General features: G+C 38.5%; 1 protein-coding gene across 2 annotated transcripts in view; it reads left to right on the top strand.

Annotated features, from left to right (window-relative positions):
* pkd1l2a (polycystic kidney disease 1 like 2a) overlaps window positions 1-16631 on the top strand; it is a 65794-nt gene that overhangs the window by 6545 nt on the left and 42618 nt on the right. The window contains exons 2-6 of one of the 2 annotated variants that reach the window (XM_017357234.4): window positions 2850-3008; window positions 7306-7497; window positions 8713-8823; window positions 12403-12550; window positions 14443-14669. In XM_017357234.4, coding sequence (XP_017212723.2) covers window positions 2850-3008; window positions 7306-7497; window positions 8713-8823; window positions 12403-12550; window positions 14443-14669 — 837 coding nt within the window. Of the gene's footprint in view, window positions 1-2849; window positions 3009-5815; window positions 6339-7305; window positions 7498-8712; window positions 8824-12402; window positions 12551-14442; window positions 14670-16631 lie in introns of those variants that run through there. The other variant, XM_073907456.1, reaches the window with a different exon arrangement.

The raw sequence follows: 16631 nt of genomic DNA, 5'->3' as shown, positions 1-16631 counted from the left end.
CTATGGCTTAACAAAGACCTTTACAGCCCCATAAAGAAGCATCACTTATTGCCATGTCTCCTTTTGTAATTACAAAGAGGGTTTAACTGTTGTACGTGTCAGAGATACGATCACAGCTTTTGCCACCTTGTTTAGGGACAACAGTTAAGTTAGGTTAGGGTAACTATGGTATTATCAAGGTTTACAGGGGCGATTCATTTAGATGGTGTTAAATCAGGGTAGCCAAGTAAAAATTTGTTTTGGCAAGATGGATAACGGATGCTATTTTTCAAAAATGATACCAGAAAAATCCTCAGATTTAAGGACACTTTTGCCATCATTTACTCAAGGCTTCCATTAAAAAGTCAATCAGTGTAACAATGTTATGTACACTGTTAAAAATGCTGGGTTCCACACAGTTTCTTGATGTTGTCCCAACACAAATTGATTAAGGCAAGGCAAGTTTATTTATATAGCACATTTCATACACAGTGGCAATTCAAAGTGCTTTACATAAACAAGAATAAACAAGAATAAAAGAGACAAGTGGCGCAGTGGGTAGCACGTTCGCCTCACAGCAAGAAGGTCGCTGGGTCGCTGGTTCAAGCCTCAGCTCAGTTGGCGTTTCTGTGTGGAGTTTGCATGTTCTCCCTGCGTTCGTGTGGGTTTCCTTTGTGTGCTCCGGTTTACCCCAGTCCAAAGACATGCGGTACAGGTGAATTGGGTAGGCTAAATTGTCCGTAGTGTATGAGTGTTTGAATGAGTGTGTGTGGAGGTTTCCCAGAGATGGGTTGCAGCTGGAAGGGCATCCGCTTCCTAAAAACTTGCCGGATAAGTTGGCGGTTCCTTCCGCTGTGGTGACCCAGTAATAATAAATTGACTAAGCCAACAAGAAAAGGAATGAATGAATGAATGAATGAAAAGAGACAAGCATAAGAAAAATAAAAACAAATAATAAAAATGATTTAAAAAAACTGATAAAACAAATAAAAATGTGTTAAAACAGGTTATAAAAGAATGAAAAAGAAAAGAAAAACATAATAGGGGGATCTGTCGGACGTAGCACAGTGCTCATTCAGTAAAGGCACAGCTAAACAGATGTGTTTTCAGTCTTGATTTGAATGTGCCTAATGTTGGAGCACATCTGATCATTTCTGGAAGCTGATTCCAGCAGCGAGTAGTAGCTGAAAGCAGATTCACCCTGCTTTGACTGAACTTCTTGTTTATTTGATCCTAAAGATCTGAGTGATCTGTTGGGTTTGTATTCAGTGAGCGTATCTGTAATTTATTGAGGTCCTATGCCATTTAGTAATTTATAGACAAGTAATAATACTTTAAAATATAATCTGAATGTAACTGGGAGCCACTGTAAAGACTTGAGGACAGGTGTGATGTGCTCTGATTTCCTGGTTCTGGTCAGGATCCTGGCCGCAGCGTACTGGATGACCTGTAACTGTCTGACTGGTTAAGTTAACTTAATGTCTTTTACAAATTTAAGTGGATTTAACTTTTTTTTTTTTCTAGCATAAGAAAATTAACAATAACCTTAACTAGAACAGAAAGAGTACAAAGGCCATTTCACAATACACATAATGCCTGACACTACCTAATACAATATCACCTAGAAAGTATAAGACAAAAAAATGTATATAATAAATAAATAATAAACAGAGAAGTGTTTAGGATTCACAACTTAGCAAATGCCAAACCAGTCCAGCCTATAAAGAGTAACAAGTCAGCATCACTAATATAAAGCCTAAATGGTTTCCAGATTTTGAAAAATCAAGCTACTTCTTTAAAATGAGTTGAAACAACACAATTCTAAAGTTGTTTTTGGGACAACCTATTTGTTTTTGTTAAATCCCCTTATATTATAAAAACAATAAAATAAATAACATGAATGAAGTGTGTGGAACGTAGCATTTTCTTACAGAGTAGTAAAGGTTTTGTTACATTATACAAACACAGGTTTTACACATTAATGAGAAATTTATTTATAACATTATTGTGACAAATTATTCTATTATATATTTGAATAAGTATTAGTCAAAAGTCTGTTTGGCGTTCCATGTTTATATAAATGTGTCTGTTTTATTTTGTTTCACCTATACTTTATTTATTGTACCTAATTATATTTCAATTAAAAGGATTTTCAAGACAACAAACTTGCATGTAACATACGTAAAATCACTTAATGCAATAAATTTGATGCAGAGTGTTTTCATTTTATAGTCTTTACTAATGCTGAGATATGAAAACTAAATGTTAAACAGTTGTTTGGTTATTTTTAACAAGACCAAATAAAAAGTATCGTTTGTTCGTTCATTTTCCTTCAGCTTATTCTCCGATTTATCAGAGAGAAGTTAACATTTTAAGGCAACTCGCTACATTGCTTTTTGAGTTGACTCAACTTAAATCAAGCCAAGTGCAGTACTTGGGTTAAAAGTTGTTGCTGTAAAAAAAAGTTGACAGCTAAAAATTGTAAGGCAACTAGATTTAGAGCTTTTTATTCAACTTAAATTGAGTTAAGTTAAATAACCTAAGTAATGAAGTACTTGGGTTACATTTTGAGCCCATTCAACAAAACTCTGCAGCAAGTTGCCTTACAATTTTAAGTCAACTTATTTTGTGTACACTGTATTAACCTCTGCTACTACCTGCCTATTATTGAGATATTAACTGTTCATCAGTAGTTATAAAGTATGATCTTATTTTGGATCCCTAATCCTACCAACTTCTACCTTACTAACTATTAATAAACAGCTAATTAGTAGTTTATTAAGCTAGTAGTGTTAGTCAATGGCTTGTTAATACCATGACCTAATTGAAGGGTTACAACTTTGGGTTGTTTTGTTACACTTTGTCCTCAGGTCCCTTGTCATGGTTGGATGGATCAGATGTTAGTTACTCCAACTGGGTCCAGGAGCCGTGGCTGAACTCCTCCTGTGGCTTCATCCAGAGAGATTCTGGATTTCAGTGGGAAACCAGCAGAAACTGCAGCCAGGAGCTCTTCTTCATCTGCGAGTTTGGTTGGTCTCAAAATCCCAATTCTATTTTAAACCCCTACACCCCTTTGAAACAGAATGTAAAGGGCTAGGTATAAAAATATTCCCTTTAGCAATGAGACACCACTACAAAACCCACATACATTATCATATGTCTCTAGACTGTTAGACTTTGCCGCAATTTTACAGTCATTTACTACAAAAACTGCCAGTAAAATATTACATACATTCTTTACAGTTCACTTCTGTAACATTGCACTGTATTATTGGTCATTTTAAAGTTTTTTTTTACAGTAACTTACTGCATATTAGGAATTTGCAGTATTCTACTGTAATCAAAGTACTTTACTTGAGTACACTGCTAGAGTTTGTTGCAATTTTACAGTTATTTACTGCAAAAACGGCCAGTAAAATACCACATACATTTTTTACAGTTCACTACTGTAATATGCACTGCATTGTGGGTCATTTTTAAACTTTTACAGTAACTTACTGCACATTAGGAATTTGCGATATTCTACTATAATCAAAGTAATCAAGTATTGCTACTTGAAGACAAAAATGAGAGCATTGATGAAACAATTCACACATCACATTTAACACATTAATCATTAACAAATTTTGTTTCAGACTTGTAAAAAAAGTGTAAATTTTTTATTCAAAAAGGCACAAGCTTGCTGTGTATTCACCGTATTTACATTGCAGCAAACTGTTTGGAAGCATTAAAAGTGTCCAAGAAGATGTCCAAAATCTTTACACGCATTGACCAAGAGAATGTTTAGATCAGAGATTTAACAGAGAGTCCTGGAGGGCCGATGTCCTGCAGATTTTAGCTCCAACTTGCCTCAACACACCTGCACGGATGTTTCTAGAAAGTCTAGTATGAGATTGATTAGCTATTCCAGGTGTGTCTAATTGGGATTGGAACTAAACTTTGCAGGACACCGGCCCTCCAGGACTGAGTATGGGCACCCCTGGTTTAGATGCATGTCACTGATAAGAAGATGATCTATATTTACAGTATGATGACAGAAATGGCTTCAAACACCTAGCAGCAGACACAAGACGTCAACATGCCGTCAGATTTAAATTTTACCCTAATGTCATGGAAGACGCTGCATTTTGTTTGGAAATGAAAATCAGAACTCAACGTAAGCCTGATGTCAATATCCAACGTCCAACCTAAAACCAACCAAATATCAACGTCATTTGACGTCATTACTGGACATCAAAATAATATTGTCCTTAGACGCTGGCTAGACATTAAAATTTGGTCACCTGACATCACAACCTAAATCCTAATATAAACGTCTTATGACACACTGTGTGCCTGCTGGGCAATAACTAAATGCACTACAGAATGTTACGTTTTCTCACACAAATGCACAAATAGCATGTAAACACACCAGCCTTTCACATCATAATACTCACTACTCATGAGTACTTTTAAAAGGGCTACATTTTACTCCTACTTTGAGAAATATTTACAACAGGTACTTTTACTCTACTCATACTACATTTTTAGGCAAGCAATTGTACGTTTACTTAAGTATGCTTTTTCAGTACTCTTTCCACCAGTGGTATTTACATAGTGCTTATATTCATAGATGTAACCATAGACATGCTGTAATTTCCCTGCTACTAGAATTTTTTCATCTAGTAGTCAAGTCATCAGGAAGTGTCAGTTTGGCAAGTCATTGAGTAGCAGCAATGGTGTAAAGGAACAAATTACAAATTGTAAAATTACTGTAATTGAGTACCTTTTCTCAGAAATTGTAATTAACTAAGACATTTTAAAATTGTGTACTTTTTATTTCACAATTTTTTTCTGCTGTACTTTTATTATACTATTTCCCTTCAACCTGCAGTCACTACTTTATCCTTTACTGTTATTTTATATATATATATATATATATATTTTTTTTTTTTTTTTTTTTATTTTTTATATTGCCTCAGTAGAAAAATCAGTCCTGTGATTCTTATCCATTTACATTGTATCATACATAACAACCTCAAGACACAGATGCTTTATAAATGCAGCAAACATGTACAGTGTGAAGCATTAAAAGTGTCCAAGAAGTCACAGAATAATCACACACAATCGACCGAGAGATGATGCTACTGTATGAGGATTGAAATCATCAAATATCCCTAAATAATCACTAACTGCACTACAGAATGTTACGTTTTCACACACAAGCACACATTCAGTACATTATACTATTTAGACTGATGATAAAGATGACTGTATTTAAATCACAAAACCTCTAAATAATCATGTAATGCACTACAGAATGTTAACTTTTCTCACACAAATGCACAAATAGTATTTAAACACACCAGCCTTTCACATCATAATACTCACTACTCTAAAGTACCATTAAACGGGCTACTTTTTTTACTCATACTTTGAGTATACCTTGAGTATGGTTTTTCATTACTCTTTCCACCACTGTTGTTGGATTCATGAAGAGGATATTATATTTAGCGATTTTCGGAAAATTTATTTGAAGAGCGTGCCATCTAAAGCATGAATGCCGTCATGAATTTAACAAAGCATGCTTGTTTATAGTAAAAGCCTTTATTATCAACATTTACTTACACTTGTAGGCTTTCTTGTTCACTTTAGCAGCCATGTTTCTGCAGTAGCTAGTAAATTCAGGGACATTTCTTAAAGGGCCATGAAACCCCCTCGTTTCAGCAGGGTGTTTTCACACCTCTAGTCTAGTTTTCACACCTCTGTCCAGCTCTGTTTAGGGGGGAGTGTCGGAGGAAGAAAAGAGGCTTGGTGTGGGAGTGTCTATTTGGGCGCGCTGAATTTCAGAGTCAAAACACACACCCACAGCGGACAATGTGACTGTGTTTACATGGACATCTGTAGTCGAATTATCTGCCAAATTATTAAATGGTGGACTTTAACTGCAGTTTGGCTCTTTCATTCATGTCCCTCCCGACAAACGTGATATTTGATTCGAGGAACAGCTCTAAGCGTGTATTTTTCATGCAATGTTTGATACCGCACGGCGAATGAGAGAAAACAAAAACTCAGCATTTCCCGGAAACTTAAATGCACACGGCAGGTAGCGTCAGAAAGCCGCGTGTGTTATTCCGGTCACAAAATCCAACACGAGGTTATAGTTTAATTGTAACTGTTAGTGCTAACTTGTTTACACTCGGTGCAATTGTTTGTTTGATACGAATAAAATACGAACTGAATAAACAAAGAGCACTGGTCGCTCACTTACCAAATCTGTAGAGACAGGACAATCCACAGCAACTAGAGCCGCGTCTTTATTTAGAGGAGACTACAAGCGAATCCGGATCTCAGCGTTTGCAGATGAGAACAGCTCTCAGGTAAACAATAATCCTCCTTAGACACGTAAGTTATTGTTGTCGCGCGTCGCGTACACTGTTAATCCACACGTGACGCCAGCTGAGCTCTCACAGAGAGAAAATGAAAACAAAACTTAACTGCAGCAAACTATAAAAGCAACACTTCACGCTTGTTTTGCCAACACAACGTGGCGTCTCTGCCGTCTACACTCTGACAGTAATGAATATTAATGAAGTTGCACAATAGAGCGCGCTGATTGGTTTGAACCAAGCCTTACTCATGCATTAATGCAACACACTGTAAGACGTAATAAGACACACTCTGGCACAGACGCCCAGTCTGCACGCTGGAATACAACGCTATTATGTCATGACTGTGATGCAGCTTCAAAAATTCGTTTCAAATCGGAAGTACGAATTTGCTTGAAATAACGCAAAAACAACCAATTTACACTTTTTAGTGAAATATAGGTGTCCTAATAGTGTTTTTAGCAGTGTGGGACACATATACGACTGTCAACAGCTCAAAAAATGTGTTTTGGTGTTTCGTGACCCTTTAAACCCCTTCATTTGTAGTGTTTCCGAAAATTCATAATTTGAAGGGCTGTATGACACTTTCCCTTACCACTACACCTCCAACCAAAAGATAATCGAGACACTCATTTGTGTGAATGCACGAAACAGATAGGTAGATGAACTTGTAAGTGTTAAAAGGTAGAATAAAGAACGCCTATGCCAGGGGTGTCCAAGCTTGGTCCTGGAGTGCCGATGTCCTGCAGAGTTTAGCTACAACCTGCTTCAACACACCTGCTAGGAGGTTTCTAGTATATCTAGTAAGAGTTTGATTAGCTGGTTCAGGTGGGTTTGATTAGGCTTGATGCTCAACCCTCAAGATTGACCTTGGACACCCCTGGCCTAAGCAAATATCTCCCTCTCCGATTTTCCTGTTTGTTTTGGTCTTAACATGTTAATGATGGGTGTTTTTCAGAGTCTGGCCGCTCTTTAGCCTGTGCTGATCATAATGCTACGCTTCAGTGTGGCTCTGGGCGAGTGTTAGAGATCGATGACAGCTTCTACGGCAGGAAGACGGTGCATTACTGCAGGACCAGCCGGACTCCTTCACAAACATCTCCACAGCAGGAGGACTGCAGCTGGGTGGATATAATAGATGCTGTGTCAGGTACATCAGTCTTTCCCACTGACCATCTATGACGTGTCTCTGTGTTAATAGTAGAATTCATAGTAGTAGTATAGTAGTATACATAGTAGAATAACAGGCAATAGGTCGTAAGGCAGGCGGCTAAACAGGAGAACACGGATAAAGGCTAAAGTCTAAACACGGAAAACAAGACAGGGAAAACGCTTTGTAATGCTATCAACAGATTAACAAGACTCGGCCAACTGGATGGGTGACTGAGTGGCTTAAGTAGGGTGTCTAATGAGTCTCTGATAGTCCTCAGGTGTAGCGTGTGTAATCAGTCTAGATGAATGAGCAGGCGTGAGTGTGACCGGAGAGCATGTATGCATTTGTAGTCCAAGAGAAGGCGGAAGTGTAGTCCATAATGTTCATGTGAGAACCAGCGATCTCTGGAGAGCGATCGCTGGTTATGTGACACCTTACTGTGATAATTAAATAATTAAAAATCAAGGCATGATCATATTTTATTTAGGTAAAATAAGCGTATTCTAGAGGGCTTTGCCTTTCATATAAGATACTTCTGATACCAAATGATCAACTGGAAGTCAAGTAATTATTTGTTGTTCCTAAAATTTGGATAGGCGACAAGACTTTTGTCAAGACTTGTGTACTAGCTGTTATTAAGATATTAACAGTTTTATTAGCACTTATAAAGTATGTACTTATTTTTCATCCCTACCCAATCCCTAAACCCAACTACCACCTTACTACCTATTAACAAGCAGCTAAATGTTAGTTTATTGAGCCAAAATTCTTAGTTAATGGTTTGTTAATAGCTTGAATTGAACATTAAAATAAAGTGACCAACTTTTTTATTGTGTTTATCATAATTAAAGTGCCCTAGACAATAAATAACATGTAGTTATTTTAGGGTTTGTAAAAGATTGATGATATCTGCATAAGTGTTTTATTTAACCACTCCCTTACTTATACAAGGTATAATTTGGGGAAAGATATGGCCACCATACAATGCAAAAAGCTTTCACCAAAGCACTTATCAGATTGCATCCACCTCAGCAATAAAAAGATATGATGGCAAAAGTACATTAGAGTTCAATATTTACAGAGGAAATATATAGCACAATGCTTTATTTGCACATGCATTGAAGTGTATCCTGCAGGATATAGTGATTACTGTTATGGATTATTTGCATGCTGAAGGTAAAACTGAAGGTTTTTGTGTGTGTTTTCTTCAAGAGCACTGTCACGGGCTGCAGGTGTGTCAAGCTACTGCCGATATTTCATCTTTTGGAGAGCCGTGTCCAGCAATCGGGAGCTACTTGTCAGTGGAATATCATTGCAAAGAGGGTCAGAATTCATGTCTTCACCTTAATATGATGTAACTCCAAACATATCTTTCAAATATCAATGTTACCAATTCCTTACATATCTGATGTTGATAATGTGGATCGTTATTGCCTCTTATATATGACACACACTGTGGCCTTTAGACGCTTTATTACTCCACTACGTGACTGATTGCATGGATTGATTAGATGGATTGTATGAGTACATTCAAAGGTGTAGTTGACAAAATAAAGTACATATTTACTCACTATTTACTCTCCCTCAAGTGGTTCAGAAGTTTATTTCTGTTGTTGAACACCAAAAGAAGATATCATGATTAAAGTTGAAAACCTGTAACCATTGACTCCCAGTTGGAAAATGCTGTTTTTAGAAGGAACTTCAGTAGGAAAAAACATACTATGGACTTCAATGGTTACAGCAATCTTCAAAATATCTTCATTTGTGTTTACCAGAAGAAAGAGAAAGTTTTGTGACTCATGTTTTTATTTATCCCCATTTATTTATGCTTTTAAATTGCATAATGGGATCTTGATTTATTTTACAACAGCTTTTAACCTTGAAAAGTTTGAAAAAGTGAATTTTATTAACATTTTGAATAGTTTAAAGCAGACCTGGACATTTTATGTGCCCTGAGTCACATTCGATAGACTTCTTTGATCGGCCCGTGTGAAGTATTTACATATTTCGAGCCTTCTCATTTATGGCTCCTCTGGAATAGTCTTCCTGATAATGTTTGAGGTTCATACACACTTGTGCAGTTAAAAAGTATATTAAAGACCTATCTTTTTCGTAAAGCATCACATAGCGGTATCATGCATGAATGTGCTCCACGCTCCATTGCTCATTGTGGAAACGTAGCCCCGTGTCCCGGGAGATACGTATTCGAGCGGTTTTTGTTTTTGCGGATCTGCGAGAGGCCGCTGTGCGTGCTTTTTGTGTCTTGGGCACCTCTACGGAGCGCGCGCCGTTCGCGCCCGCGTTGTTCTCACACGAAAAGCCGCCAGATCGGCCGACCCGGCCGCCCTCCTCTTCCTCCTCCTTCCCTAAACCCACGCGACGGTTTGCAAAAGCCGTCCAGAAAATAAAAAAAAGCAAAAGCCCTCTTCTTCGATTTCAACCGTGTTTTCGCATCCCGCCACGTTCTCGCCCTTATTTTTCGGATTCTGTTTTTCATCTTACCTGATTTCTGAAACCGAAGTTCCCCGGACTCAATCCCGGTCATCGTCCCCGCGGCCGGCTCCTCCTCCTCCTCCGGGGCCTCCGCTCCGCCGACGCAACGCTGTGAGCTAAGCGGACAAACTAGTTGCATCGGGAAAGCCCTCCACTCGGAGGCGAGCCGTCAGCCGGCGAGCGCGAAGAGGAGGAGCGGAGCAGCGCCACACCGCCCCGCAGCGTTCGCTCGAAAAAAACTAAACGCGTCCGTACGTACCTCCGGCCACGTAAATCGCGGTCTCCAGAAACGTCCGCGGGTCTACGTTTCCAGAATGAGCTTGGGTTGCTATGAACAGCAGCTACGCTAATTATTCTCTTTATTCTCTATTGCCACCTGGGAATAGTCATCCCGAGGCACCCAGAGACTTTGCAGTGCCATTGATGTGATCCAAGACCAGCGACAAAATGATCCCAAGGTTTCCATAATCCTGGACCAGGCCGTATCTTCAGCAGCTGCTGTTGTGGTCTTGGAGGAGTGAAGAGGATTAGATTGATTCCTGTGATGCTCCAGCGTGCTCCAGCCTTCAGCACCTAGACTGCAGCTCTTCACAAGACGTTTGGCCATAGGAGAAATGGTCGTGCCCAACTGAGCCTGGTTTTTCTCAAGGTTTTTGAATTCTTCACTTTCGCCAATTGGTGAAGTTTTTTCCTCACCGCTTTCGCCACTGGCTTGCATGGTTCAGGACCTGTAGAGCTGTGCATCAATGAATTTGCTCTTCAGTGTTTGGACTCTCAGTAGTGATTATTAAACCACACTGAATTGAGCTAAACTGAACTTTAACTCTGAAAACTGAACTACACTGTCTCAATTTACTATGATCTTCTATGTGAAGCTGCTTTGACACAATCTACATTGTAAAAGCGCTATACAAATAAAAGTTAATTAAATAAAATTTATTTAATTTAAATTCAACTGCATACAGGGGCCTTGCAATGTACAGGTCTAATATTGCGAGTCAACAAAAGAGGACTTTCAAATACAGCATCTTTTCTGCGCTCAGTTTTGTTACTTCAAATGTAGATGTACCTTTTTAGCACGCAAATAGGAATGTACGCACATGTGGTATGTCATGCTCACATTGACCGGGCACAGTGAGTTGAAAAAATGCCAGGCATCTTTATGCTTTGTATGAAACTACACAGTAATAAAGGTAGACTAATTACCTTAGATTTAAAGGGTCATGAAACCCCCTCTTTCGATCGGGGGAGAAGGACCAAGGGGGACCAAGAAGGACCAAGAATGCCAGGGGTTACATTTGGAGAATACCAGACACCGGCTCATCACCAGGTTAATATCATCCCTACAGTGAAGCATGGTGGTGGCAGCATCATGCTGTGAAGATGTTTTTCAGTAGCAGGAACTGAAAGACTAGACAGGATAGAGGGAAAGATGAATGCAGCAATGTACAGAGACATCCTGAATGAAAACCTGCTTCAGAGTGCTCTTGACCTCAGACTGAGGCGATGGTTCATCTTCCTGCAGGACAATGGCCCAAAGCATACCGCCAATACATCAATGGAGTGGCTTCACAACAACTCTGTGAATGTCCTTGAGTGGCCCAGCCAGAGCCCAGATCTAAATCCTATTGAACATCTCTGGAGAGATCTGAAAATGGCTGTACACCATCGCTTCTCATCCAACCTGATAGAGCTTGAGAGGCACTGCAAAGGGGAATGGGCAAAAATTCCCAAAGACAGGTGTGCCAAGCTTGTGGCATCATATTCAAAAAGATTCGAGGCTGTAATTGCTGCCAAACGTGCATCAACAAAGTATTGAGCAAAGGCTGTGAATACTGATGTACATGTGATTTTTCAGGTTTTTTTATTTGTAATAAATTTGCAACAGTTTTCAAATTGTCATTATAGGGGATTGTGTTAGAATTTTGAGGAAATAAATGGTTAATCCATTTTGGAATCAGGCTGTAGCATAAAAAATTTGGAAAAAGTGAAGCGCTATGAGTTGGTATGTTGTATGGGTTGGTTTTTTATATTACAATAATAAACTGCCAGTACATTTTCTATTAATGTACAAAATTATATATTATTTCTTATACATCACATTATTTCAAACAACTAAAATGTCAATAAAAGTCACTTTGTTAAACTGTAGAGCTGAAATGTCAACATCAAAAACCGAAAGAGCAGAAATCAACATCCCATAATGCAATTCAAAACCATGATACCCAAATAAACACTTGGGAACCACTAAATACGAAAACCGTTAATTAACAGAATTGTTTTATAGCATACCCCTTTAAGTTGCAGAAGCTTTACCCAAGAGAAAACACAGGAAAATACTCTTTATATTATATTATGTGAATAAAACATGTCAGTTTATGAACTTTTTTGTGTGGTTGTTGTTCTCAGCTCTTCATCTGCTGATGAGTAAACTGGCCGCCATCTTTGACAACATTACTATCACAGTGAAGTGGTTGCTTCATCCGTTTCAAGGCAACCTCACGTGCACATTGAATGCTGGAGATGGACACATCATTGATAATTACAGTCCGGAGAAGTGAGTGTTGCATATCTGCATCTCATAATGGCACACTGACTGATAAGAATACAATATAAATATTGTAAATGTGTCAATGTTAACCTTAGTGAAAAAGAAAAACACTTCAGCATATTTTAAAAATGTTTAAAACTTCACACAGAAATATCAACTGGCCTAGCCGGGACTAATACCAGAGACCTTGTGCAAGCACTGATTAATATTTGTACATTACTGTTAGGGTTGGGGAAGATGTAAATAAAATACAATTAATGGTTAATTTTTTATAAGACTTAAAATAATTCTCGTTAAATTCTAGCCGCAGATGTGTTTCTTCTAGCAACAACCTAGTTTCAGTCAGTTTTGATCTAAGTTAGAAATGAATGTACTTCTCTAAAACAATAGTATTTACCATAGTAACTCAGTGACAGCTTTATGTTGGGTGGTTCTTTGATTAAATTAAATTATTAATTTCTTTCTTTTCGGCTTAGTCCCTTTATTAATCCGGGGTCGCCACAGCGAAATGAACCGCCAACTTTTCCAGCATATGTTTTTACACAGCGAATGCCGTTCCAGCTGCAACCCATCCCAGGGAAACAATTACACACACACACTCATTCATACACATACACTATTGACAATTTAGCCTACACAATTCACCTGTACTGCATGTCTTTGGACTGTGGGGGAAACGGAGCACCCGGAGGAAACCCACGTGAACGCAGTGAGAACATGCAAACTCCACACAGAAATGCCAACTGACCCAGCCGAGGCTCGAACCAGCGACCTTCTTGCTGTGAGGCGACAGCACTACTTACTGCGCAACTGCGTCGCCCTGAATTAAATTAAATTAAATTAAATTAAATTAAATTAAATTAAATTAAATTAAATTAAATTAAATTAAATTAAATTAAATTTCATTTCATTAGGTATTATGCTGTGGCAACCCCTGATAAATCGGGGACTAAGTCAAAGGAATAAAAATGAATAAAGTAAAATAAAAATAAAAAATAATAATAAAATAAAGCTGACACGATGGCTCAGCGATGAGTACTGTCACCTCACACCAAAACTGTCGCTGGGTCAGTTGGCATTTCCTCACCTTTTTATTTGACATTTTATTAAATGACAACTTATTTACATTATGGGGTGTTTCTTATAAGTTGTTTACATTAAGACTTTTTTTAAAAATTGTGTTTGCTATACGGAATGCAAAAACTTTAAAGCTCAATATCTTAAAGTCATTCAGAATGCAGATAGAACCTTACAATTCAGGTGAATTGAATAAACTAATTTGCCCGTACTGTATGTGTGTGATTGAATGTGTATGGGTGTTTCCCAGTACTGAGTTGCAACTAGAAGTTCATCCGCCGAGTAAAACATATGCTGAATAAGTTGGCGGTTCATTCCACTGTGGCCACCCCTTATGAATAAAGGGACTAAGCCAAAATAAAGGAAATAATAAATTAAATCCAGTTAGTTGGATTCAAAATGACTAATTTTTAGACTCACTTATGAACATATTTAGTATAACGGATTTATGCATGCACGTTGTTTTATTTGTTATATTCTCTCTCCCAGCATCTCTTCTCTTTTGACAGATTAACTATTGTGATATTGAGTATTATAGGGAAAGTTTGCGTTTCTTTTGTTGAACACAAAATATTGTACTTACAAAAATGTTCAAAATGGTAATCTTGTCAGTTTTAGACAACAAAATGAATCCTTAAGTCTGTTTAACTGATCTTATTTTAATTAAATAATATTATCTATGCTTTAAAAGAAACTCTATGAAATTGGAACAGTCTTATTACTCTTTTACTGGAAGGTTATCAATGGCTGAAAAACACTTGCGACCATTAAGGGATCTTGTTTATGTAGTGTCCATGACTGACTGTGGAATCTCTTTCTAGGATGGAGAATGTGGTGCATAAGTATAGTCATGCTGGATTGTATACGGTCACGGTCGAGTGCAGTACAAGTGACTGGCATGTGACAGCCCACAAAACCATCACTATCCAGGAGCCACTCAGAGAGTTCGGGACTATAAAGTGCCACAGCATGAGTCAATCCACAAACAGTACAAACTGCAAAGCACTTTACAATCACCCTTTGAAAATCGAAGTGCAGTTAGATGCAGGTAATATATGTTCTTTCCTTTCTTTATTGTGAGTATTATTATTATTATTATTAGACTTACTTATTTACAGTGGTGGAAAGTACTGAAAAATCATGCTCAAGTTAAAGTAGCATTACTTGCTCAAAAATGTAGTGCAAGTAGAGTTAAAGTATCTGCTGTAAACATTCCTCAAAGTATGAGTAAAAAGTAGACCTTTCAAAAGTAATCAAGAGTAGTGAGTAGTGAGTATTACACTGTGCAGAGCTGATGCATTTACATGCAGTTTGTGCAGGGATGTGTAAACGTAACATTCTGTAGTGCATTTAGTGATCTTCCTATATTTGTTTGTTCCTTTCAACCTTTCTTCCATTGTTTGTTTGTTCTGTCCTTCCTTCATTCATTAGTTTGTTCGTTCCCTCTGTCATTTATTTGGTCCTTCGTTCCTACCATAATTCGTTCGCTCATTCATATTTTTGTTCCTTTCTTTACTAGGTCCTTTGTTCATTCGTTCGTTCCTTTCTTCCCTTCCTTAGTTTGTTCAGTTCTTCCTTGAATCCTTCCTTCATTCATTTGGTCCTTCCTTCCTTCATAATTTCAGTCCTACCCAGGGCTGGCGCGTCCATAGAGGCGACCCAGGCGACCGCCTAGGGCGGCAGAATAGAGAGGGTGGCGTCCGCGACACCTCTATCAACATCCGCGTCCTCAGTTATGTCCGCAACACCTCCCTCACCCCCCGCCGCCTGAGTTATATCCGCGCCTAGGGCAACAGAATAGATGGGACGGCGTCCGCACCACCTCCCTCAACAACCGCGCCCTCGGTTATGTCTGCGACCCAGCACCCCCCACCCCCCGGTCATTTCCGTTTTCACTTTCAGGTTGAGGGCGGCGTGATCGTCCTTTGCCTAGAGCGGCAGTTCAGCTTGCTCTGGCCCTGGTCCTACCTTCGATCAGTCTTTCCTTCCATTTTTCATTCATTCCATTTAGTGATTGTTTAAGGCTGTTTGGTGATTTTAGTCATCATACAGTCAACATCTATTTTCTCATCAGTGACATCCAGTCTATTAAAAGTCTGTGCGACAATGTGTGTAAAGATTTTGAAAATCTTCTTGGACATTTTTAATGCTTCCAAAAGGTTTGCTGCATTTATAAAGCGCTGATGTGTTAATGTTGATCAGTATCATGCGATTTACTTTCTATGTGTGATTTGATTGGACAGAAATCACAGGACTGATTGTTTTACTTTAGCCAATCCTCATAGACGAGAAAGAAATAAAGTAGTGACTGCAGGTTGAAGGAAAGTAGTGGAGTAAAATTACAGAGACAGCACTAAAAATGTACTCAAGGGAGAGTAAAAGTACACAATTTTAAAACTACTTAGTAAATTACAATTACTCAGAAAACCTACTCGATTACAGTAATTTGAGTGTTTGTAATTAGTTACTTTACACCACTGCTTATTTATTTGAAGGGATTTTAATATTTATGTACTTACATTTTTAATCAAGTAGATGAGATGTTTCCTCATATGGGTTTCCACAGGGTTGCGGCTGGAAGGGCATCCACTGCGTAAAACATACACTACCTGACAAAAGCCTTGTCGCCTATTCAAGGTTTAAGAACAACAAAAAATAACGTGACTTCTATCATTTGGGAGCTGTTACGTCCCAGGACATATATGTTTGTGTTTGGTGTTTCCTTTCATTTTTCCTCTGCTCTCCTTTTGTAGGAGATAATGACTATCACCTGCTGTCAATGACGAACAGCTTACTGATTGGAGGATGAGAAGAGCAGTGGGTATTTAAGCAGCATGTCTCCACAAGAACCGGTGCTTCATTTGTGAATTGCGAGGTCTCGAAAGTCGGAACAGATAGGGGTAACGAATCCGGCATGTTACATGAGGATGTAGAGGTGTTGCACACGAAAGACAAGAGCGGGGGAGGTTGGGATGGCAGGCCATTGGATATCAAAGGGGTGTTGCTGACG

Source organism: Danio rerio, chromosome 7 (assembly GCF_049306965.1).
Source record: "Danio rerio strain Tuebingen ecotype United States chromosome 7, GRCz12tu, whole genome shotgun sequence".
NCBI classification, from domain to species: domain Eukaryota; kingdom Metazoa; phylum Chordata; class Actinopteri; order Cypriniformes; family Danionidae; genus Danio; species Danio rerio.
The sequence above is the reverse complement of the archived record's forward strand: the minus strand, read 5'-3'. Positions and strand labels throughout refer to the sequence as shown.